At 38.3% G+C, this 24,546-nt stretch overlaps 4 protein-coding genes across 6 annotated transcripts; 2 read left to right on the forward strand and 2 right to left on the reverse strand.

Annotated features, from left to right (window-relative positions):
• Window positions 1-271: 271 nt before the first annotated feature.
• Window positions 272-7,204, reverse strand: LOC103970399 (chaperone protein dnaJ A6). Its single transcript, XM_009384164.3, has 8 exons — window positions 7,061-7,204; window positions 6,639-6,835; window positions 6,290-6,476; window positions 6,068-6,206; window positions 1,915-2,048; window positions 1,450-1,592; window positions 938-1,136; window positions 272-818 (listed from the first exon to the last, which is right to left on the reverse strand). Exons 2-8 carry the CDS (start codon window positions 6,786-6,788, stop codon window positions 499-501), a joined length of 1,272 nt encoding a protein of 423 aa, XP_009382439.2. The 5' UTR covers window positions 6,789-6,835; window positions 7,061-7,204; the 3' UTR covers window positions 272-498.
• A 580-nt stretch (window positions 7,205-7,784) lies between these two features.
• On the forward strand, window positions 7,785-9,626 carry LOC135652315 (uncharacterized). Its single transcript, XM_065173154.1, has 3 exons — window positions 7,785-8,506; window positions 8,592-8,781; window positions 9,462-9,626. The coding sequence occupies exons 1-3, from the start codon at window positions 7,785-7,787 to the stop codon at window positions 9,624-9,626; spliced, it is 1,077 nt and encodes a 358-aa protein (XP_065029226.1).
• A 2,755-nt stretch (window positions 9,627-12,381) lies between these two features.
• Window positions 12,382-13,384, reverse strand: LOC103970884 (uncharacterized). Its single transcript, XM_009384804.3, has 2 exons — window positions 12,660-13,384; window positions 12,382-12,571 (listed from the first exon to the last, which is right to left on the reverse strand). Exons 1-2 carry the CDS (start codon window positions 13,382-13,384, stop codon window positions 12,382-12,384), a joined length of 915 nt encoding a protein of 304 aa, XP_009383079.2.
• Window positions 13,385-16,728: 3,344 nt separating this feature from the next.
• Window positions 16,729-23,606, forward strand: LOC135581777 (probable isoaspartyl peptidase/L-asparaginase 3). 3 transcript variants are annotated; one of them, XM_065173159.1, is made up of 7 exons: window positions 16,729-16,871; window positions 17,020-17,197; window positions 20,525-20,589; window positions 20,685-21,119; window positions 21,187-21,245; window positions 22,246-22,350; window positions 23,155-23,606. In XM_065173159.1, exons 1-7 carry the CDS (start codon window positions 16,860-16,862, stop codon window positions 23,378-23,380), a joined length of 1,080 nt encoding a protein of 359 aa, XP_065029231.1. In that variant the 5' UTR covers window positions 16,729-16,859; the 3' UTR covers window positions 23,381-23,606. The 3 variants fall into 3 exon arrangements, with proteins under 3 accessions (XP_065029231.1, XP_065029229.1, XP_065029232.1); XM_065173157.1 differs by having other exon boundaries at window positions 16,750-16,907; XM_065173160.1 differs by lacking the exon at window positions 16,729-16,871 and having other exon boundaries at window positions 17,122-17,197; window positions 20,674-21,119.
• The last annotated feature ends 940 nt before the right edge of the window (window positions 23,607-24,546 follow it).

Here is a 24,546-nt window from a genome sequence, read left to right on the forward strand (position 1 = left end):
ATAAACGATTAGTTCAATGAACCAATCAATTCAAAGAGCATAGCGAAGAGATTATTAATGACATAAATTGCTGGAGATTGAAGAAAGAATCGAAATATCTTACCAGGGAGAAACTGAGAAAGGAGCATGTTGGGCACATAAGCCACATCTCAGAAGCTGTCTGTCCAATATACTTATGCAGGCCTCGATGCTGAGATAAAAAAAAAAAAGATGAAGCGAAGCAAATAAAAATAATGAAAAAAAAAGATAAACTCAATTCCTAGAACTGTCATACTACAGAATAGGGATTTAGTCACATATTATTTTATATCCAAACTTGGACAACTATATCAGTAATTGAACAACCTGTCAATTCAAGCATTATGCAACAGAACACAATTTAATATTGTTGACACATCCCTGCTACAGGTGAAATTTATCTCTGAACAGAACACCAAGGCTATTAAGCTATTGAAGTATAGAATGCAGCAGGGGCAGGCATATTGCTACTAGAGAAATTTATTGTTGGGCACATTGTACACGTGGAGCCGCATCTTCATCTTCATCATAGGCTTCCTGCTGCCGCTGCAGGCGCTGTCGCCTCATCTCCTCTTCGATGTTAACATCATACATGGTAGTCTCCTCACACTCGTCTAATTCCATGTTTGAGATGTGGTTGCTTGGCCTTGGTGGCAGAATTTTCTCCAGAGAACGACATTGATCAGGAGAAAACACTCCTGTCTCAGGAAATTCAACATTGAACTGGATATAAAGGCGACCCTTCATGAATGGCCTCCCATGACGAGGCATTCCTTCATCATCAATTGCTTTATATTGACCTAATTGGAGAGAGAAAATGAAACTTTAGACCACAGAACGAAGTGATAGACTACCTTAAGACACCTGAAAAAGAATTAGCAAGAGGAAATTATAATCAACATAAATAAAAGATGTGTACCGGGCTTGATGACTTCGCCTGGACTTGACTTGATAAGTAACTGTCTGCCATCAAGATGGGTCAGAACAAACTGAAATCCGCAAAGTGCCTCTGTCAGACTAAGTGTCCGATCCACATAGAGGTCATCATACTTCCTTTTGAATTTTGGATGCTCCTTATGTTGTAGGACAAAAATTATATCTCCTGTCACTGTATCCGGCTGCCAAAGAAAAAGGCAGGCATTGAATACAGAAGCCTCAATGTAATGTTTATGTTAGGAACAACTTGGATATTCAGATATTAGTCAACACAAGTCCCCACAAGCACAAATGCAACAGTGCCAAGAAGGACAATCAGAATGTAATACCAGAGACACTGTAATGCATTTTTATTTTACATTGCCTGGCAAAAAACATACATGTAGATGGGAGAACGGACACAAGCATGGAATTTTTTAAGGAAACAACCTAAATCGACAAGAAGTTCAAAGCTAAACAAAGTAAATTACTAGAGGCACATGATTTTTTTCTTACAGCTTCATCAGCTTCTCCTGCAAATACAATCTTCTGACCATGTTGCATTCCCTTCTCAACATGAACCTCCAAGACCTTCTTTTCCTGCATAACTTTGTTCCCTTTACAATGTGGGCATTTGTCCTTATCGCTGATGACCTCACCTAAAAATTATTTACAATATACTCAGAACAAAAACAAATGCTTATGGTAGAGCATATTTGTCCATGGGTATGTACATATATATATATGTAATTATGTATATGTATAGGTATATGTATATATATATGTATATGTATATATATATGTATATGTATATATATATGTATATGTATATATATATGTATATGTATATATATATGTATATGTATATATATATGTATATGTATATATATATATGTATATGTATATATATATGTATATATATATATATACATATATATATATATACATATATATAGAATGAGAGAGAAAATTCTATAGCACCTGAGCCTCTGCATTCAGGGCAAACGTGCTGCATTTGCTGGATCATGCCTAGTCCAATTTGTCTAGTTACAGTCCTCATTCCTGTACCTTGACATCCATAACATCTCCCTGAAGCTCCACTCTTTGAACCTTTTCTGAAATAATCAACAAGCTTACAGATGAACTAAACAAAAGACAAAAATAGATTCATGGAAAACATAAAACAAAGTGCATCTCATTCTTCTAGGTAATATAATGATCATATTTGGGAATAAACTGAATCCATAGAATTTAAAATCTTGAATGGTCCCAATTCTTTGTAGAAACTAACCATGCAGCCAATATATATGCTAAGACATATGAATAAAATATGCATTGCTGCTTCCCACCAAGAAGAAGCAAATAAAAGAAAGATCAGACCAAAGTGAAGTTACACTCCACATGTACTCTGACATAGTTCTACCTAATCATTCACACCCATCTCCATATTGTCTGAATGAACAACTGTTAATTTCTAAAGCATTATATCACAACATTATTGGAAATAAACATGATTAATATTACCACTGGTATGTTAGAATCTTTTTGAGAAACTCGATGCCAGATCAAATCAGATCCAGTAAATGCCTATTCATGTTTGTACAATATTTGGAAAATTACGCCATTGATTCAAGATGAGCATCGGTAGCAGTCGCACTCAAAGTTAAGGGCTAAACCTATCAACACTCAAGTTAGCTGGGTATAGTCAGATACATTATGTAATTCTTAGGATCACCTGAACCCAAAGTGGATTGGCTGATCTGATCCGGGATTAGCTATAGAGATTCTATAAAATCGTTCAAAGTGATAGGGATAGCTGATTTTTTTTCAATCTCAAGTGATCTGTGATCTGCTGGGAAGAAAAGAAGGAAAAGAAGATGAGAAGAAAATTAGGAAGAGTAAAAGATGAGACTTGCAGTACAAACTACAAAGAGAATAAAGTTGTCGTTAATTGATCCTGAAAATTCATCCAGGTCAGTAAAGAGGTTGAGAAGGCAGTAGTGAGGTCATGAACAGGTTACATAGTCTGTTCCTATCCTGTGAAAGGTCAGGTTGTGTAGAGAAGGACACACAAGTCAAGGAGAGGTTCACCACTCTATCCTGTGAAAGGAGGGGAGGAACTTCTTGAGGAAACCATCTTCTATTCATAAGAAAAAAGGAGAGAAGTGGCTATATCACAAGACATGAAAAAAAACGAAAGGACAAAAAAACTAGTGTTCACAATTCATTTCATGCTGACAACTCAATGGAGAAGATCCTAGATTTAAGGAACTGACATAAACCCCTATTTCTGATGCACAAATTTTGTGGTACATAACATTGACATATAAACCTCTATTCATGTGTAAATGAAAAATTCTTGGATGACTTCTAAATCCAAATTTGATAACTTAGACCAACTTGCAACCAGCAAAATTGCCATGACCACAACTATAAATGCTTTCTTTCTCATCCGTACTTTTGTGAAAGAGTTGTAAATCAGTGCTCTTAGATGATTTCAGATTTTTGGGAGCTTTAAGCCATTATGATTTGCGTATGTATGGTTGGTGCAGGTACAATGCCAAATCTAAGTCCTATTTTGGTTTCATCTGTATAACAAGACATTGTTGCATTCAGGGTTTCAATTCCAAAATTGTCTTCTCTGCTTGAAAGGGTCTTCTATACATTATACACAGTCCTCCCCTCAGTTTTAATACCCTTCAGTTTTTATTTGCAATGAAGGATGGACATAATGAATGTTGTTTTCTTCTCTCAGTTGTAATATGCTACTGATTTGTGTAAGTTTCATGATCAATGACATGACACCAACTCATAACTGTAGTTCAAGATGTCTCACAAAATGCATCTCTCTTCCACTGACTATCCTTTTATCTTACCTTCTGGTCGTCACTTTTCATATTTCTTTTTATTTAACTTCACTATGGAATCCAATTCTATGCTCCGAGTATTTCTGTCACTAACCTAGTTATTACCACTTAGCTCTTACTTGTCATTTATATTTAGATATGTCATACAAGATTTTCCCAACACATTCTATGTTTCATCAATTATGTGGAAACTTCAAAGATCAATAGTATCTTCAAAATTAAGCATCAAAATCCATTTCAGTCCTTTGAATCCTGATACCTGGATTGTGCAGTACCTTCCCAATCTTAGTTGACCAGAAGATCAATCTTCATTTCAGCTTCAAGAATTTTTCATATCTTAAATAACAAAATCTTGTTGTGCAAGATCAAACAGTTTTCTTAGGAGTAATTCCATTCAAAAATGCCAAACCGAGTCACTGTTGCCATGTTTATAAGAGGTCAAGATGAGATCAATACTTAAAGTCAAAAGAAAGATAACAGCAACAATCCAATATGACCAACAAATTGCATTAAAAATTCCACTACAACAGAGCCGTTAAACCCATTGTTAAACATTTAAGCACAACAACCAAGTTCAAAAAACCCACTCATTGACCACTTCAATTTAGCACAACACTATAAAAAGCAAAAGTGGGGCGGTTGTAATCTCCATGCAATATCCTAGTCAAATGCCACAATACATTTCTAAGCAGATCCATTAACTTGGCAACAAGGAATCCTAGATGCCGTTGGCAAATCACAAAAATCCATAAATACATGCAAATATCACTAACATATGAGTTATAAAATATATAAGAACACAAAGAGCTTTTTCTTTTTCCCCTCCTAATGTGCAAAATAACAAGGTGTTCAACTGTTTGACTGTTGAACTTTTCAAGAACATTTTTTTGATATCCTTGCTCCTTGCAAGATAAAAAGATCAACAAAAGAAGACTGTTTTCTGACATGAATCACACCAAAATTATGTGAAGCATATGTTGAATTACACCACGGATAAAATCATGGATCACAAAATTCTCAATTAGAGATCAGATTATGAAAAAGAAAGAAAGAAGTTTCAGGACAGGATGACTAGACAAATTAAACAGACACACGGAATAACCAAAAGACACATGTATAGTACGGTGTTTTTTAGGATAAACAGCCTCAATTCATGAACATAACTTTAGCTAGAAGATGGTTTACTTGCTGATATAGGTACATGCATTAACAAGTATAATATAACTTCCCTTTACAACCAAAATATTTAAAAAATATTGTTCAATTCTTTAAGAAAGGCAAGATGCTACCCATTTATAGCTTCAAGTGCCAAAATTTACCTTAATTTTCAAAATCTAACAAGAAGATTGATTGCATGCCTTACAGGCCACATAATAACAAATGTCTTGTTCTCAATGATCATAATTGAGTTAGATGATTGCTTGAGGGATTATATCATCAATAACATGGAAATAGATATTGTGATGCTAAATAATCTTGGTCCTAGAACTTCATTGAGGACATGTAATCTTTGCCAATTATTGTATTTTGTTCAAATTTCAAAGGTGCCAGAGCAGTGAAGCATCAAGGTTCTTGAAGCTTGGACAAAGCACTGATGATAGCACATGCCTTAGTTAACAAAGGCACACAACGTAAAACAAATCCATAGAGTAACTGGAGGAGCTTGTCAGGATTCCATGGTAAGTAATTTGTTATGTAGGCATCAACCTCTCTGTTACTCTTGTTTAGATTCTCTTTCTTTGAATTTTCCTTTTTCTTTTCCCCTAAGCCCAACTCTGAAGCCAGCAAAATGTTATAACATAATCCAAATACTTGGTCTTCATTTCCTTTTCAGTGAAGGGTGATCTCCCCAAAATAACAAAACTTTTTCCTCTTAGGCATTTGGCTTTCTGGAAAGGTTAGACACTTAACAGGCACATCAATGAAGCTAGTGAGCTTCAAGTGAGCTCGTATACTTTTTAGATGATGAACATGCATTGATTTTGCTAAAACTTAACAATACTCATTGCTACTCCAGCAAAATTAAAAATATGAACCACATAGATTCAGAGAATGAGTATGATGTACAACTAAGAAGCATGAACACATTGGGCGGTCGATAGTTAGTATAAAGGTGAAGCAATTACATTGGCTAAATCAATAGCACTTAATACTAATATCAAGCTTAGAATAAAAAAGCAAATACAATTGACAGTTGATTTCCCATTAAACTAATAAGCATCACGGACAGTTCTCAGACAAAATATGACAAAATTGCCGATGCATACCCTTTGCACTTTTGGCATAAGGCATTTCTTGACAGTGAAAGCTTTTTCGATGTCCCATTGTACAGGTCTTCCAAAGACACCTTTAAGGAATGAACTACATCTTCACCTCGTTTTTGCCTACGACCTCTTGAACTGCCACCTTCAGGCCAAATACATCTAATAAATTTATCATCCATAAATCACATAGCAAAGTAAAAGGAGTTGCAAAAAAGTTTTCCTCACCACCAAAACTGCCACCACCGAAACTGCTACCACCGAAGAACTGCTCAAATATTTCAAATGGATTGTGGAAACTTCCACCACCGCCTCCTCCTATTCCCTCTTTAAGTGCATCTTCCCCATATTTATCATAAATTTCTCTCTTTTCAGGATCACTAAGAACTTCGTATGCTTGAGCCAATTCCTTAAACTGATCCAATGCATTAATAACGAGATATTAAGTCCGAGAGAACAAGAAGGCATATTAAGCAAAAAACTACGAATGGTCTCTTGAAAACACCAACAGTACTACCGTGAACAGAAACAGAAGACAAAAGAATCACTTAGAGATTTTGATAAAAAAAAGGCTCACCTTCTCAGGATCTCCACCCTTATCCGGGTGGTTCCTTATGGCGGCCTTCCTATAGGCTTTCTTCAGCTCATCCTGGCTTGCGCTCTTGGGAACCCCAAGAATCTCGTAGTACTTGGTGTTGTCGCTCTTCCTCTGGGCACGCGCAAACATGATTGCCGATCTCTAGAAGCCTCTCGCTCTCAAACTCCTCAGTTTCCCTAACAAAGCACAAGCGCTGGGCGAATCAAGAAAATAATCTTACAAAACGAACCACGAACCCATTTTCCTCCCAAATGACCACAAATAACACAAATCTTTACAGGAACCAGAACCTCTCATACAGATCCCGGAACAAAACTGACTTCGAACCACATAAATTAGAGTGAAGACAGGAAATCGAAGTTGAAAGTTACTTGGAATCAGATCGGAAACGAAACCCTTACCTGATGCAGATGGGGGAACCGATCGGAGGCGGTGGAGGACGGGCGGGGGAGAATTCACTACAAAGCGATATCGAGGAGAGAGAGAGAAGGGGCGCGTCTCGTCCGCTTCGATCCTTTTAGGTAGCCGCCTCACTCGGTGGGGCTCACTGGTCCACGAGATCTGGACCGTCCATCACACTGATCCTGCCGTGGATGCTACCCCGATGAAGGAATCGTCCGCTGGCCCGTGGTATTTGACCGACTTGCGCTTGTGGGCCACACCGGAATTGGCACAAGAAAGTAGGCCCCAGATGGGCTTGGGCCCACAAATTAAGTTGGAAGGTCGAGTCTTCGTCATGTATGGCTCAATCAAAATCATATCCGATTTATTTATCTAAATATGAAGATATTTATTAATATTCAATAGAAAAAGAAGACTAATCATTTGAGGTGACGTGTTATTGGCGAGGGAAAACCAGATTTGAATGTTGACTTCATTTTACAGGCTTTGTCGGCATATGTTGACTCGGAAACATCCCCTCCAACCTGCGGAAGCAACGCATCTGAGCACAGTAATTTCACTGCCATGCTCGAATCGCCTCCTAAGCTTCACTGACATCCTATAAAAACCAAGGCTCTACGCTCACCATGAAGCCCATAACCTTAACCTTTTCCTTCTCTTTCTCTCTCGCTCTCGCTCTCGCTCTCGCTCGCTGGCTTGCTTGGCCACCTTCGTTCGACAGCCATGGCGGGATCGAATTGTGATCCTGTTACACTCAGGAAGCTCTTCCACACGGAGGAAATAAATTTCTACTGCCGACTCGTTCGACAGTTGGACCAGAACCCGGAGCGCATGAAACAGGTGATTGCACTGTGGTTATGGTTTGAATCCATCGGCCACCATGAATTCATCCAGCGAGTGTCGTCCCTTAAAGGCGACGACGTCATCCTCGGCTTCGTGAGCGAGGCCGAGGCCTGCCTCGACCGCCTCATGGGCCACCATGTGCAGACGAGGGGCGACGAGCTGCCGCTGACCAGTTCCCTCATGGCGAAGAAGATGGACCTTCGGTTCTTCGAGTCCCACCGCGATAAGGCCATCGAAGGCGTCATGCACTTCTTCCACAGCGTCTGCCAGATCATATTCGACGATGTGCTCGTGGAGAGGGCGGCGGAGAATGCCAACCACCCCAACGACCACTGCCGGCACACCAGCGGGCTGCACGATATCAGGTCATCGATGAGGGAGAGACGCAGCCAAGAGGAAGGCGGAGCCTCGACCTCGGCCATGGCCATGATCCCACCGCAGTTTTCCACTGTCCCCTCGCCGCTGCGCGACATGCTGAACCCGATGGCCAGGCCGTGGACGCCGGAGATCGTCCGGCCGTCGGATGACCAGCGATCCTTGTTCATCACCTTCTCCATGGGGCAACACATCTCCAGGGAGGAAATCAAGCAGTACTTCAACGCGTAAGTCGAGATCCAGCGATGGCTTCTATGCACGAACACTTTGTTGCATCCGGAATCTGACATGAACAGGTCTGCTTGGTGGCAGGCGATACGGGCCTTGTGTCGAGGTGGTGTTAACAGAGAGGACGCCGCCGGGGCACCAGCCGATGTTCGGGCGGTTGATCTTCACGGATGCTTCCATGGTAGCTAGGGTTCTGAACGGGCTGCCAACAGCCAAGTTCATCATCAACGGCAAGCATCTGTGGGCGAGGATGTACACGCCTTACCAGACTAGGGTTTGAAGGTAAGGGTGACTAATGCTTCCAAATGAAAGAAGCAAGTTTAGACTAGCTTTAATTGCATGTATATGTAACCATAAAGTCTATAATTATGTTATATTTGAAATACGAAAATAACTTATATGTCAAGATTGAAATCAAGTGTATAGATCTAATTATTACAATATGTATCTTTTGATGCCATCTCTTCAGAAATCTTATTTGATCTACCAAACATCGTTTATGATCCAAGATTGCTGCAGTCACCATCACCGTCTGCAAGGACCTAATTAGTTATTATATCTGAATGAAACCCAATTAGTTATTATATTATATATCTTATTCAATTATAAAAGGATCATAACATCTAACAGTATTTGATATGCACACATAAGCATATGTGAGCATATGAACACACTAACATACGAGCGTGGATGCAAACATGTAAATGCAAGCATACACAGGCATATTAATATACTTGGGCTACACTAGTGTGAGTGATGATGGATCCTTGTAAAGTTCATATTTATATTTGATTAATAAATATTTATATTAATGCCTACTTGTCGTAGTTTAAGTCTCTCCTATAACACTTAGCTTAACATTTGATTAGTTTCTCAAATGTATTAATTAATTTCATAATAAATGATGAGATTCAATACTTTTGAGTCTTTAGTGATGCCCTTGTTGTTATGCAGAGGGTAGAGGCATTGAGGTTGGTGAAGAAGTTGAAGAGGATGCCAAGGGAAGGAGGCACCAGAGGAGAAGTTGGAGAGGTCGGAGTGATGATCGACATGATGGATTGCAAGAGCCTTACCTCTAAGATCATATTTATGAAATCTATCATCGATCCTATAGTTTGAAAAATATTTTATGTAGTTTGCTCATTTCTCTCTCTCTCTCTCTCTCTCTCTCTCTCTCTCTATCGATGTTGGAGGCTTTTATCTCCATGGCTTTGACTTTCTTTGGATAGATGGGTGTTGGTTGTTTGACTTTTTTACTAATATATCATCTATATAAGCTTTCATATTTCGTTCAATTTGATCTCTTGAATATTTTATTAATTATTTCTTGATAAGTTGTCCTAAAATTTTTTAGTCTAAATGGCATAACCTCATTATCTTTGAATGTCATTTTGATCTAATTATATCTTAAAAATATATCCACAAATATCAAAAAATTATAGTCAATAGTGATATTAATTAATTGGTTAATTACCTATCCTTTTGACAAATTAATTAAAGAAAAACGTTCGTGAGCTGATTAAGATAATAAACTTTGCCAATGAAATTAACAATTAAGAAATTATTGACTTCTTCTAAAATATTTGATTGTCAATTTGGGGAAATTGTCTTGACTTTGATTGAACTTGATGGTAGTTAGGGTTGATGTTGAGATGATGTTAAGTCATAATTCGATCGCATACCACTTAGGTACTAGGCAAAGATTTTTAAGTTATATTATAGCTTACTTTTCTTATTATCAAGTTAGGTGGCTCTTTTCTTGATGGTTTGATTAAGTTGAGTTAGTCGAGAAGCACTTCAATTAATGGCTCTCCCATTTTAAGAAACGAGAAATTCTTAAGACAAATTCTTCTAGGAGTTAAACTATTAGACCAATAGAGTTGTCTTCTTAATAAGCAACACAAATGTCAAGTAATATTGTCTCGACTCTCATGGATTACTTTTGATTTTATTATTTCTCTAATAGTATGAGAACTTTATCGTAGTATATTGACATCCTAGTGCATAGTTGATTAAGTGTCAATATTGCCTGATGATAATATTATAAAGGGATGTGATATCCAATATAAAAAGTAACATATAGGTTCATCGTATTAAGGGGCATGACCAAACCATAAAACATGATAGAGGATATCAGTCGTAAATCTTTATGGCTCAAATAAATCTTCTAGAAGGAAGGCATTATAGTAGAGGATATCAAGATAACACATTAAGAATTTGGACTAAGACTACTAATGTATCATCGTGATTAGTATATATGTTTGGTCTCCTCCTCCTTTTTCTTATTTTGCATCCCCTAATACTCTATATCTCTTAGTTGATATTTCTCTAACATAAGATTTATGAATGATTCTACTATTCTCTTATACAATCAAATATTATGAGTACATCTTAGATGCACATGAAATCCTCCAATAATTGAGTTACCGATTGTGATAACCCAGTCTAATTAACTTATCGATCTATTGCTTTTAATCAATAATAATTCATTTTATCTCTTAGGTTAAAGAAGAATGTTATATTTAATTTTTATGAAGACCAATTCTCTCCTTAGTTCAATAGATGCTGAAGGAAAATCTTTTCTCAACGATTCATAAAATTATATCAAGTGGTAGTCATCTTCCTATTTGTTCTTCTAAATTTTAATTTATGATAATATCCTTTCAAAGCTCAAACATGAAATATAACATTGCAATTGATCTTTATTAGTTGTCCCTTAATGTATAATATTAAAATTTAAATTGTTATTATGCTCAATTCAAAATTATTAGAAAACATAAAAAGGTTAAATAATGGGTGAAAGTAATGATCATTAGTGGCTGACTTGAGTTATCTTTAGATTCAATGATTCCAAAATTTCAGGTACATCAAATTTTGGTATCTTTAGATTCAATGATAAACCATGATCATTAGTGGCTGACTTGAGTTTATTAAATGAATGTGAATGAGAGCCATGATTATGAACATTTTATATATTTATTTTTCTTATTTTCTAATGAATAATGATCATCATCCAATTATATCAACACCTTATTGAAATATTTATAACATTAAAGTTTCTATTAATCTCATGATTTCCTTTCTAATAAATTCTTTTAGCATAACCTCTTATGAAAAATTGAGGATTCTAAATTCCATCTAATAAACTTTTGTATTTGACAACAGTGTCAAGACATCAATTCTCATCCTCTCCACTTATCATTTGCAAACCAAAATTCTATGAGAACATAATCTTTGAAATTATATGCTTAGTAAGGCCTACTTCAAGCTTAAGTTATGCTTCTTGCTGTTGTTCTCTCTCTCTCTCTCTCTCTCTCTCTCTCTATATATATATATATATATATATCAGATAGTAATTGACACCTGAATACTCTTAAGACATACATACATACTTCTTCCAGAGGTCTACTAACTCATTAGTCATCAACATTCTTGGGAATTTTCTTGGCGAACCATACCATTTGCCTGCCTTAGGTGATGAGAGAGGGGAGTGCACGACCACTGGTTCCTGCATGCATCGCCTTCTTGCCTCTCTGGTCACCTGCTTCTTCCTGCGGCTAAGTGAGGCAGGCAGGCAACATAGACAATGGAACGAACACATTCAAACTTGTAGTGATGTTAGTGTGATTTCCTCGAAAGTTGACGAAGCTATAAGGCATTCTTTGAAGCCATGCATGCAAACATAACGCGCTGTTCACGTAGACAGTCACATATAAATCATCACAATCAACACCCCCTCCTCTTGAACTTGTGGCTACAGAACAAGATGGTTTTCGCTTGATTTTAGATTGAGAGACTAATGTATATGCTTCTCCCCGAGTTTCTTTCTATTATTCGGAAGCATTAATTACCCTTACTTCGTCGCCTGGAAATCCTAGCCACGGCGAGGCGTGTACATCCTCGCCCAGAGATGCCTGCCGTTGATGATGAACTTGGCCGTTGGCTGCCCGTTCAGAACCCTAGCTATTGCTGAAGCATTCCTGAAGACCAGCCGGCCGTACATCGGATGCTGCCCCGGCGACACCCTCTCTATCATCACCGTCTCGAGACAAACCCCGTATCGCCTGCCACCACGCAGACCTGTTCATGTCAGATTCCCAATGCAACAAAGTGTTCCGGCGATGAAGCCATTGCAGCTCGCTCTCGACTTACGCGTTGAAGAACTCGACGATGTCCGGTATGGAGATGGGGTGCCCCCTGGAGAAGGTGATGAACATGGATCGCAGGTCCTTCGGTGACCGGTTGCTTTCTGGCGACCACGGCCTGGCCATCGGGTTCAGCGTGGAGTCTCGCGGCCGCAGAACAGTGCGAGCCTGCGCCGGTAGGCTCATGGCCACTCCCGCGGAAGACGCACCGCCTTCCCCTTGGCTGCTTCCCTCCCTCGTCGGTGGACTGATATCGTGCAGCCCGCTGGGGCGCAGGCGGCGGTCGTCGGGGTGGTTGGCAGCCTCCGCCGCCCTCTCCACGAGCACATCGTCGAATATGATCTGGCAGACGTTGTTGAAGATGTGCTTGATGCCTTTTATGGCCTCATCGCGGTGGGACTCGAAGAACCGAAGGTCCATCTTCTCAGCCATGAGGGAACTGGTCAGCGGCAGCTCGTCGCCCCTCGTCTGCTCATGCTGGCCCATGAGGCGGTCGAGGCAGGCCTCGGCCTCGCGCACGAAGCCGAGGATGACTTCGTCGCCGTTGTAGGACGACACTCGCCGGATGAATTCATAGTGGTCGATGGATTCAAACCATAACCACAGTGCAATCACCTGCTTCATCCGCTCCGGGTTTTGGTCCAACTGTCGAACGAGTCGGCAGTAGAAATCTCTTTCCTGCGTGTGGAAGAGCAGCATGAGTTCATGAGGATCACGACTCGGTCCCTCCATGCCTGTCGAACGAAGGTGGCCGAGCAAGCGAGCGAGCGAGCGAGAGAGAGAGAGAAAGAGAAGGAAAAGGTTAAGGTTATGAGCTCCATGGTGAGCGTCGAGCCTTGGTAATGTAGGATTACGGTGAAGCTCACGGAGCCATTCGGTCATGGCAGTGAAATTAATGTGGTCAGATTCGTGCCCAAAAACAACCCCACACCAAAGTGAAGGGGATGCATCCTAAGTCGATACATGCCGACATAGTTCGGCATAAGGAGGTGTAACCATTTCCCTCGCCAATAAAAACCTACACAGCATTACAACTCACCAATATGTGCTGCATTATCTGCTCTTTCCTTCCTTCCTTCCTTTCTCTCACCTTCACATTCTTTTATCTCACTATGTTTCTCTTCCTTTTCAATGTATACAAAGTGGTAGAACTTCAAACTCTTGCACAGTGTGATCTAATTCCCATAAACTATGGTCACCATATTGTGATGGGACAAGTAGACTTCTTTCTTTCTCTTGGATGATCCTCCAGTACATTTGGTGGCATTATATCTCTAAAACATCAGGGTGGGAATCTGAAGATAGGAGAGGTTAGGAGGTATTTACTTCCAACCAAGAAAACATAATTGTTTGTTTTAAACTAAATGTTTTTGACAAGAACATATTCTTTTAAATGCTAAATACTTTGGTAAGCTGAATTAATGTTGTGAATTCAGAATGCTTTGGATGTTTTTTTCCTGTTGCAATTTTGTTTTTTTTAAATGTTTATGTGGTTTCCATAAACACTTTTATGTACTTTCTATAAGTACTTGCAATTTTGACAGCTTTGCATCACAATACAAGTCTTAGGAGACTCAAAGAGTAAGGAATATTTGGATTTCAGTGAAAGAAAAAAGAAGCAGACATGCATAATTAACATGTTTATTATTTATACTCCAATCAATACAAACACAGTCCAGAAATTGCTGAAGCTGTTGCTGTGTTGTGACATGAAAGACATCATCTTGTTATCCAAATGGAACTTTCCAAAGTAATAGCACAACCCAATAGTTTAGCTCTTGCAACAAGCCTTAACTGTTCAAGTCACTTTGTCTCACTACATAAGCAGAGAATCTACTGCTTGAGTGTCTCAATTGCTTAGGAGATGAAGCAAAACAAGAAAGCCATTAGCTTATCACATCTGAGGCACTGCCCCCATCTCTTTGATGTGCAATTCATCCAACTACAGAAGGTTGACTCACATCGAAACAAAAAAAGAAAAAAATTACAGAATTATGGCTCTAACAAAGCCAACCGGTGGTGAAATTTTACCATGTCGCGGTGGCCAAATAGAAAAACAAGGTTATTTTATGCCTTCTATCAAGTTCCTCCTGGAGGACTCCTCATCATCCATCTCCTGACACTGGCACCAACTTCCTTCATGTCATCTACCTGTTAACATGCATACAACATCATTGTCACCATATCTCAATCAGGACAGTTAAAATGAAAGGCAAATTACTGTGTTCTATACCTATTTCCCTCAAAAAAAATGAGGACATAATTTTTCATACTAGTAATCATAAAAATTTGCATGTTAATCCCTTGGATTTTCTTTTTGTATCTAAATACCATTTTTTTTTGGGGGAAAACAAGTTAGAATACATTTACAAGATATAGGAGGTGGGAAACATTTTAGGTAATTACCAAAAGTACCAACGATAGCAATATTGGAAAAAAGCAACCATAGGCAATAGCAATCCTACTACCTATGTCTCTTAACTATGGTTAGGTTAAGACAGCTATTGAGATGAAAATAGTTATGCATTCTTAATCTTGTACTTCAGAAGAGGAAATAAGATGATGACTTCTACAATTTTTCTTTGTTTATTTTTTAAAAAACATTTTTCTAAATATGTAAGATCCATCTTCTTAGAGCTTTAACGATTCTCTACCCAAACATTAAAAATATATAGTGCTTTGCCTCTTTAAACTCTTGAGTGACATTTCAAGAAATGACTAATTAATAAAATGGCTCAGATAAAATGTTGATAAGAAAGAGATGACTAATTAATTAATAATAAATTTCTCAATAAATATGATTGTTGACAGGCTAACAATTCAGCAGTGTTGGAGCTGGAAATAAGAATCTGGAAACTTCAGAAGGATTATGGTGGAGCAGGGTTTTTATTTTTTTATTTTTTACTTTCATAAAAAGGTTTTAAAATCATCAAATTCATAATTATAAATGATTAACCATAATAAAAGAATATCAAGCAAATAAATTGTCAAAAAAATTTGATATATTTGCATTAAATATACCAATATGGTTGGATGAAACTGAAATAATTTCTTAGAACTAACATATTTTGAATCTGTACCATGTTGAACTGAATTGATTTAATTTAAGTAGAGGTTCAATTTTATTAGTTTCAAAATGATTTTTTTGGAAAAAAAATAATAGAATTGAATTGAATACCTTTTTTTTCTTGGAATATATCAAGAAACAATCTCAGATACTATTTATTCCTCATCATATCCTAATTTTGAATCTATGACAATACTTTTCTCTGATTTTAAGTTAAAAGGGAATACAACTTATTCAATCACTCAAGCCCTCAATTCAAATCTTATATATTTCAAAATCATATCAACATTTACTAAATGGTATATGTTAGCATATACTTAGGACAAAATTAATTGATCAAATATTTCAAGCCTTCAATTCAAAGTTGAGCCTTCAGGTGGAATTTATATCAGTTTAGTAAAATCTGTAAGTGCAGGGGTTTTATTGCAAACTTCCGCTTCTATTAGTCATTGTGAACATGAAGCTATACTTTTGCTATCGTTCCCGGTTACCCCCTTTTTACACCTGCTTTGTGAATGGTTGGTTATATGGGACCCACCGGGTCATGCGCAAGTAGGTAATTATTTTGCACAAGAGGGGCATTAAGGTGGACTCACGTCGTCGATGCCGGTGGCGAGAAGAGCGCCGCCCACAGCGGTGGCGCCGGAGCCGACGAACATGGTGGCAATGGCGAAGGCCTTGAAGGGCATCGTCACCCCGCTCCCGCTGTAGCCTCGTCGGTACCACGCGATCCCAGCCGCCAGCTGGGTGGAGCTCGCCGCCGCCCACCACCACCATCTTCTCCCACCCCCTCCCGCTGCTTCCTCCATCTCTCCTCTTTGCCACGGCCGTCTGCAATCCAGAGGGAAGCGGCCGATAGGCTTCTAGGGTTTCATTCTCTTCTTCCTCTAATAAACCACGCGAAGGAACCGAGTTCTGATGGCTACAGCCGGTGAAGTTACCGCAATGCAGAAGACGAGAGATCAGCCGTCAACGGATCTGATCACCGCATCAGTCATCTTTATCCGTCAGATCATGCGATTACGTAGCATACGACCCCCGTATTCTCACGGTGGTGCGCGGAACTAACAGACTCCTTGGCGATTGGGAGCATCAAAACGAGGAGGGTTTCCGTGGAGGCCTCTTCCTCCTCCCTCTCCAATGGCTCCCAAAGTTGTCTCACTTTTCTTCTTCCTCTCAATGTCAACTGTAAAGATTCAATCTTGTGATATAAATTGTTGTTTCAGATTTGGATACTTACGAATTTTGATCTCAGGTAGTCAAATTTCTTCGTTTTCTTCGTTATTTGTGCTCTGATCAGGTGTCGGAGCTTGGAGGGATTTATGGATCAGGGGGCTACCCGATAGTCGTGAGCACTTGGCCGTTCCGGGAGGCGGTGCGAGCGGCTTGGAGGTCCGTCAATGATCACGGTTCGTCGGCCGTTGATGCTGTTGTCGAAGGGTGCTCCGCCTGCGAGGAGCTGCGCTGCGACGGCACAGGTATGAATGATCAGAATGATTCACTTAAAATCTTGATTGTTTGATTCATCTCGAGTTCCTACAGTTGTTTGTATATGGCATCTGATTTTGGTTCTCAATGTCAATCAGATTGATATTTTCATTGAACATGAATGAGAATTATGTTAGGGTTTCTTCACAAGAGATGCTTTACTAGGTATCCTTAATTCTTGTGTCTCTGACGACTAGAATTAGTTTATTCTTGGACGCTGACAAACAAAGTGGATCTCAGGATTCATCGCGAAGATAGATTTTTTTTCTCTTACCTACTCTAATCCCACAAAATGTGATTACTTAACCCTCTTTAAGTGGATCCTTGGAGATGTGTTCTATACTGGATGCGAAGTATGATCATATTTTAATATTCAGATATGCTTGATATGCTACAAAATGATGATGGTGGCCATGAAGTTACATCTAAAAAACACCACAGAATGATGACAAGAATGAACAGAAAAATAATTTAAGAAAAGAAAGCAAATGCAAGAAATGTAAGAATCTATGGGTGCAGTCATAGTGCATGTTGAGGATCAAGAAGATTTGGGATATCAAAAGGTTCAACTCCTACTCATTAATGATCAGAAGAAAAATGCATCAAAATTTTATAAAATTGAATATTTTATTCACACAGCTTGTAGTCTGCCACATCCTTATGCTAAGTCATCTCTGCTCCATGATTTAATTGTCATATTCTGCACCTTCAAACCATTGTTGGTAGTACCTAATCTCATGAACAGACACGTGCAGTAAGTGAATAGTGAATGAAACATTCAATTTTCTGAAGTAGGCATACCACCTTTCTAATGTCACAAACAACTCCTGCAAGATGTCTGCTTATTAGAGGGTTGATCTTTTACAAATAAGACCTTGTAATATCTTAAGAGCAACAGACAATGCAAAATATTTAGTTCTAGTCAGAAACGGATCATGGGTTATGCTGGTGGATGGGAGTGATAGATAGAAATAAAATGGGAGAAGATGGGGGTAATATGATGGTTGATTTTTGTAAATATTGTATGCATATGTTTAAGCTCGATCAAGATTCATGCACTTCTAGCATCTTTTGATATAGCCTCACCAAAAATTAGGATGAACAGTAAGCATTATGTCATGCATGCATGACAAACTCAAATGTTCTTGTAGAATTAGATTCCAATCCGGCTAATCGATAAGGTCAACTTCTAATTTGGAACTCTAGAATGTGGGTGTTACACCTCATGTTTAGATCTTGTGTGCCATCATCAGATCTGATTTCTCACATTAAAATGGAACATAGTCCATTAGTTTCTGGTGAACAATAAATTAGGGAGGTTATACATGATCTTTGATTTCGTTGTAACCTCTCCAACTTGGCACCTTGTAGTATGGCATTATGGCAAAACAAAAGGGGATAAACAAAGATATACATGATCTTTGATTTCGTTGTAACCTCTCCAACTTGGCACCTTGTAATATGGCATTATGGCAAAACAAAAAGGGGATAAACAAAGATATACATGATCTTTGATTTTGTTGTAACCTCTCCAACTTGGCACCTTCTAGTACGACATTATGGAAAAAAAAAGGACAAACGAAGATATATTGCTTAAGGATGTCAAACTGTCTGGTTTGGTCTATGCTGACCTTCTTAGCAGCCTAGGCAAGGACCTGGCCTTGCTAGGTGGGTGCCTTTATTAAATAACATAAATTTTAATATAATTTGAACATTGTTTCATACCGCGATTTCAATAGGTCCTTGGGCGCTTGCCTAGGTGCTCGAGTGAGGCAAGGCGAGGCCCGAGCGCTTCGCTTCATGTCTAGGTGCCTCGCTCCAAAGAGGTGTCGCGTAGGCACTCGCCCGAGCCCAGGCGCCGAGCGCTTCGGGCGAGCACTCGGGTTAAACCAGATGACCAAACCAGTGATTTACGTCTGGTTCGGTCTCCAGTGCTTTAATTGGTTCAATCGAACTAACTAAAGCACTGATATCAGCCCCCCAGTATCCCTCTTGCATCTTCCTCAACCCTAATCCTGCTCACGATTCTGTCGTTGACATTTTCTTTCTGCTGCCGCTGCCTCTCTCCACTGTTGTTGCCTCTCTTCACTGTTGCTGCTCTCCACTGGCGCTGCCACTATCATTGCTTGTCGTTGCTATCGCTGCTCGCCGTCACTGTTGTCGCTCCCACTCCTGCTGCCACTGCTCGTTGCTTCTCTCAGTCGGCAGCCTCAGTCTTACTCTTACATTGCGCTCCCGCTACCGCTACCGCTGCTGCTGCTCGCTACTACCACTACCGTTGCTGCTGTCGCTGCTTACCACTATCGTCGCTGCCGTTGCCATTACTCGCCGCTATTGTTACTCTTACTCCCTCTTCTCATATCGACTCGATAGTATACTGTTAATAGTATATTAACTACATACTGTTAACTATATACTAGTAACAATATTTTTTTATTTATTAGATTAATAATATATTATTTTGATTTTAATACTACTAATTTTTATTTATTTGAAATTATTATTTTGAATTTTGAGATTTTTTGTTAATGTGATATTGTGATTCTATAAGATTTTTTTAATTTAATAACATATTTTTTTATTTAAATAATTATATTTATTAATTATATTATATATTTTTATATTTTAGCGCCTCGTTTCGCTCGGGCGAGTGCCTAGCGCCTCGGACGTTTTTGGACCTTGGTGCCTAACGCTTTTTAAATCATTTGTTTCATAAAGCATAAACAATCTATTATTAGACTAAGATTTGTCAAAGAACATGATAATGTAAAATGATGAATGGCATTATAAGTTGGTACCTTATAACGTAAAATGATTTGTCAAAGTTGGTGATTTGTTACTGAATTTTAGATAATTTATTCTTCAAATGGCATATTATGACATAAGTTTAATTCTTTGGCAAAACTGTTATGATAATTAAAAATCAAATATTATGCTGGAGAACAGATACCAGATTTAGGAGAATGGATAAGAAATGTTCACAAGCACTAATATTGCTATATGTTAAAGGTCATGCATAAATAGTGGATATTCATTCTCTTTTTCAAATCAATGTTCAGGAGGGCACCACATTTATTGTATATTAGTGTTTTCTTTTATTTTCAAAGTTTAGGTAGAATTAAGTGTACTATTGTTTTTAACATATCATATTTTAATTTTTTTGGCATCCTTTTGTAAGAGCCCAGATGGCTGTTCATGGCATCATTAAGTTTTTTATTGAATACCAGAGGAATTTGACATTACTTGTTTGTCCTTGATTATAAACATTGTTTATTTGCTTTTCTATTATTTGATTAATTCAACTTTTCTGTAAACAGTTGGACCTGGTGGCAGTCCAGATGAGAATGGAGAAACCACATTAGATGCTCTTGTCATGGATGGGGTAACTGTTTAACCATTTATATCTCATGGCTTATATTTATTGCTTTGACATGTATAGAAGATTATGGTTCACTGGTTCTTTAAGGACACTGGTAGACCACAATGGAGGTTGGAGCTGTGGCTGCTATGAGAAATGTGAAGGATGGCATCAAAGCTGCAAAATTGGTTATGGATTATACAGAACACACTATGCTTGTTGGAGAGAAGGCCTCCATCTTTGCTATTTCAATGGGTCTTCCTGGACCAACTAATCTTAGTTCATCAGAATCCATTGAGAAATGGGTTAAGTGGAAGGAGAATAATTGCCAACCAAACTTCCGGAAGAATGTTGTTCCTGCAAAAAGCTGTGGACCTTATCATGTTCACTATGATTCATCTTCTGCACTTGAGAGGTCTTGTGGACTTTCCAGAGAGGGAAGTGGTGAGAGGAGTTTGTTTGGAGATGGAAATCATTTGCAAACTCCTGAACATAAATCCAACATTATTAGTTACCACAACCATGACACCATCTCCATGGCCATAATTGATAAAGTAAGTCCTCACAACTAGTCTGCTTAAGACTTCTTTTATAAACTGAATGGTTCCTTGCTTTCTGAAGATGGGGCATATTGCGGTTGGGACATCGACAAATGGAGCTACATTCAAACTTCCCGGAAGGCAAGTCTTTCTGTTATAACCATCTATAAATCCAATCTTAGCTTGAATTAACAAATGAAGGTGTGTGGCTATTATTTGAGCTGTTTTCACCTCGGCTGTAAACTTTAAAAAATGCTAGATATCTACTTCAATTTTGTTCCATGCTCTGCACGATAATGTTCAAAAGCATCATAGGCATATCATTTTTCATCTCTTTCTTGTTTAATTAGACTTACTCTTCACCACTAATTGCAAGCATTTCCCTGATTTAGTTCATTCTTGTTTTATGTTGATTTTTTATATTTCATATATTATCAAAAGAATGTAGTTCCTGCTTTATGTTGATGGTTTGACATTACATATGATGTATGCTTATATTTCCTAGTGAAAGTGGCGGACAGGAGACTACCTGGTGAATTTTATCACCTTAGTGGTTAATCAGGGAACACTCCAGGTCTATATTAAATTTTTTTCATGTAGAATGTTTAGCTTTATATTTAACTTCATATTTTTCCAAGAGAAACTTGTGGAACAATAATATTGAGTATTAACTAGTCAATGGACTAGATTACTCATAATGCTCACAATTTTTTTATGCAGTAAACAAATTTTTTATGCAGAAAACAATTTTTTTATGCAGAAAACAAACTTCTGCAGAAATTTTTTATGCAGACTAATTCCATTTCCACCATCAGCAATGTAAAGTGCAACAAATTTTTTATGCAGAAAACAAATCTCTCATTTTTTCATTTGATTATCCAAGTCTTCTTTAGTCTTGCTGTCTCACTTGGGCAGATCAAATCTGCATAGATGACCTTTTCCTTTTGGCATGCTTCATGGTCTCCAGTGAAACCGGACCACAATTTATCATGCTTCATTGCTAGAAATTATGACAAACTATATACCTGTTGATCTTGTTCCTAATTTCCCTGATTCAATATGTTGAAGATACTTTCAGTTTAACATTGTCTTCCTAGCAGTGCAAAATTATACACCTGATCTCTTGAGGCTCTTGATACAGGGTAGGTGATGGACCAATAGCAGGATCCGCTGCCTATGCTGATGATGAAGTCGGTGCTTGTGGTGCAACTGGAGATGGGGATATCATGATGCGCTTCCTTCCTTGGTATCATTCTAAATTCTCTTCTTTTCCACATTTTGCTGAATTTGTGCATCTGCAAGCAGTTCTTTTCCATGACAATGTTCTCTGTTCTATTTTGATGAATTGGATAAATAGATATTGCCCAGTTTTTCATTGATCAAAGGAGTATTATTCCCACTTACCTATGTAAACAGTTTTGCTTTTAACTGCTCCAATGTGACTAGCAATTTACTTAATGGTAGAAGGACAATGTAAACGGATACGTCACAACTGAAACTACAAATGTGTGATGGAGAAGAACAAGTGGGAACTGTTGAAATAATTTATTCTAATTTTTCACTTTTTGTTTGGTAGATCTCATTGAATAAGATGGTTCAAAGAGCTTGTTATTGATTCAGTGTGTGTGCAAGCTGTGATGCACTGTGTTAGCTGACATCATCATACTGATGAAATATCAGCATAGGGGCATGGGCATAGTCTGAGAACTAATTCCGCATGAACTAGGCATGGGCATGGTCCAAGAACTATTCCCGCATGAAACTTCAGGCAAATGGCTGTCATGGGCATGGACCATGTGATGGCAAAACCCTTGTATGCATTAGTTCTACCTGAAGTTATCGTGGACATCCTTTTGGGGCTACTGGTTTACAGAGAAGAGCTCTTTCGGCAAATTCATTAGTCTTCAAACTGATCTTCTTCCCATAAAAAATGATATCTGTCATAAATTATGTTCAATAACAGAAACTTCCAAGTGCAATTGTTTTCTTGATAAAACTTAAATGAAGGAAACCCATCATCATAACACGTCTCATGAACTGCCTCGTGCAGTTATCAGGTTGTGGAGAGCATGCGGCAAGGAATGGAGCCCAGGCATGCTGCAGCAGACGCAATATCCAGAATAGCTCGCAAGTACCCAGACTTCATCGGAGCTGTTTTTGCCCTCAACAAGAATGGTGTACACGCAGGAGCTTGCCATGGATGGACTTTCCAATACTCAGTAAGAAACTCCAGCATGAAGGATGTTGAAGTATTCACTGTAGTACCTTCGGACTGATGCGATGTTGATACATCGAGATAGGCCTCCAAATCATGTAGCACTTTGTCATGTCGAGAGATGAACTTCCCATGCCTATTTTGGTAACTCAAATAAATTAGGATGAATATGAACCTTGCCCATTCTTATGTAGATGAATGTAAACCATGGCTATCTCCTGTACCCAATCGACTAATTCATTGGAAAAGAACTCAATGGAAGCTGTGTGATGAATATTTGTGCTCCATGATTTTTTTTTTTTGGGCTTTCTGGAAAGTATAAATTGGGGATTATATGCTCTGTTAAAACTCTACAACTCATTGTTAGCTTACAGTGATAAAACATTCAGATGATTATGTGCATCATGAATATTAATCTTGTGATTCTCCTCATTTATGAGTTACATTACTGTCTTTCCTGGAATTGGTATGAGCTGCAGCAAACTTCTACACTCTTGAACAAGTTTGACCTCAGAAGTAGTGCTTATTAAACCCCCATGTAGTTTCGTTTTTTTGGTCTCTCTCTCTCTCTCTCTCTCTGTGACTGCTAAGTGGATTGAACTTGGTGAGAAGTGATTCAGTGTCTGGCAGAACCGCTCATGAACAACTTTTACTGATCTTGCTAAATACTCATAAATCTCACCATGATAAATATTTGGAAATCCCCCCTTCATCTAAATAACGCTCATTCACTATGTTGATTCTCTGATATGACATGCAAGCGATCGTGTTAAGAGGGAGGTATCTTGTGTGTTTCTGTAGATGTGATGGTGTCATCATTGCATCTATTTAGTTTTGTTCCACTGACAACTTGCATAAAGTTCAAAAAGGATCGATCGATCTAATATAGTTATTATGTTCACAACACCAAGTTTTTAGGTGTTCTTTAGACAGATGATGAGAATAGAGCAGAGGGAAAAAAATAATAATAAGATAATAGAATGCCAAAAAATGTCATGTCAGGTAAGATAGATGATGAATATTTTAACTATTGATAACAAAGTTTTGAGATCAAATCCTGTCTTTATCATTAAAAAAGAATAATAGAATGCCAAAGTGGTTTCCTATTTTCTGATACTTCAAACTTATAAGAGGAACTCCTAAGAATCAAGAATGCAGATTCAAACCCCTATATTATGAGAGAAGAAAGCTGATGGGAGGGAAGTTTAGAACCTCAGATTTCATTCT

The sequence above is a fragment of the Musa acuminata genome, chromosome BXJ3-11 (genome assembly GCF_036884655.1).
Source record: "Musa acuminata AAA Group cultivar baxijiao chromosome BXJ3-11, Cavendish_Baxijiao_AAA, whole genome shotgun sequence".
In the NCBI taxonomy this organism is placed as follows: Eukaryota; Viridiplantae; Streptophyta; class Magnoliopsida; order Zingiberales; family Musaceae; genus Musa; species Musa acuminata.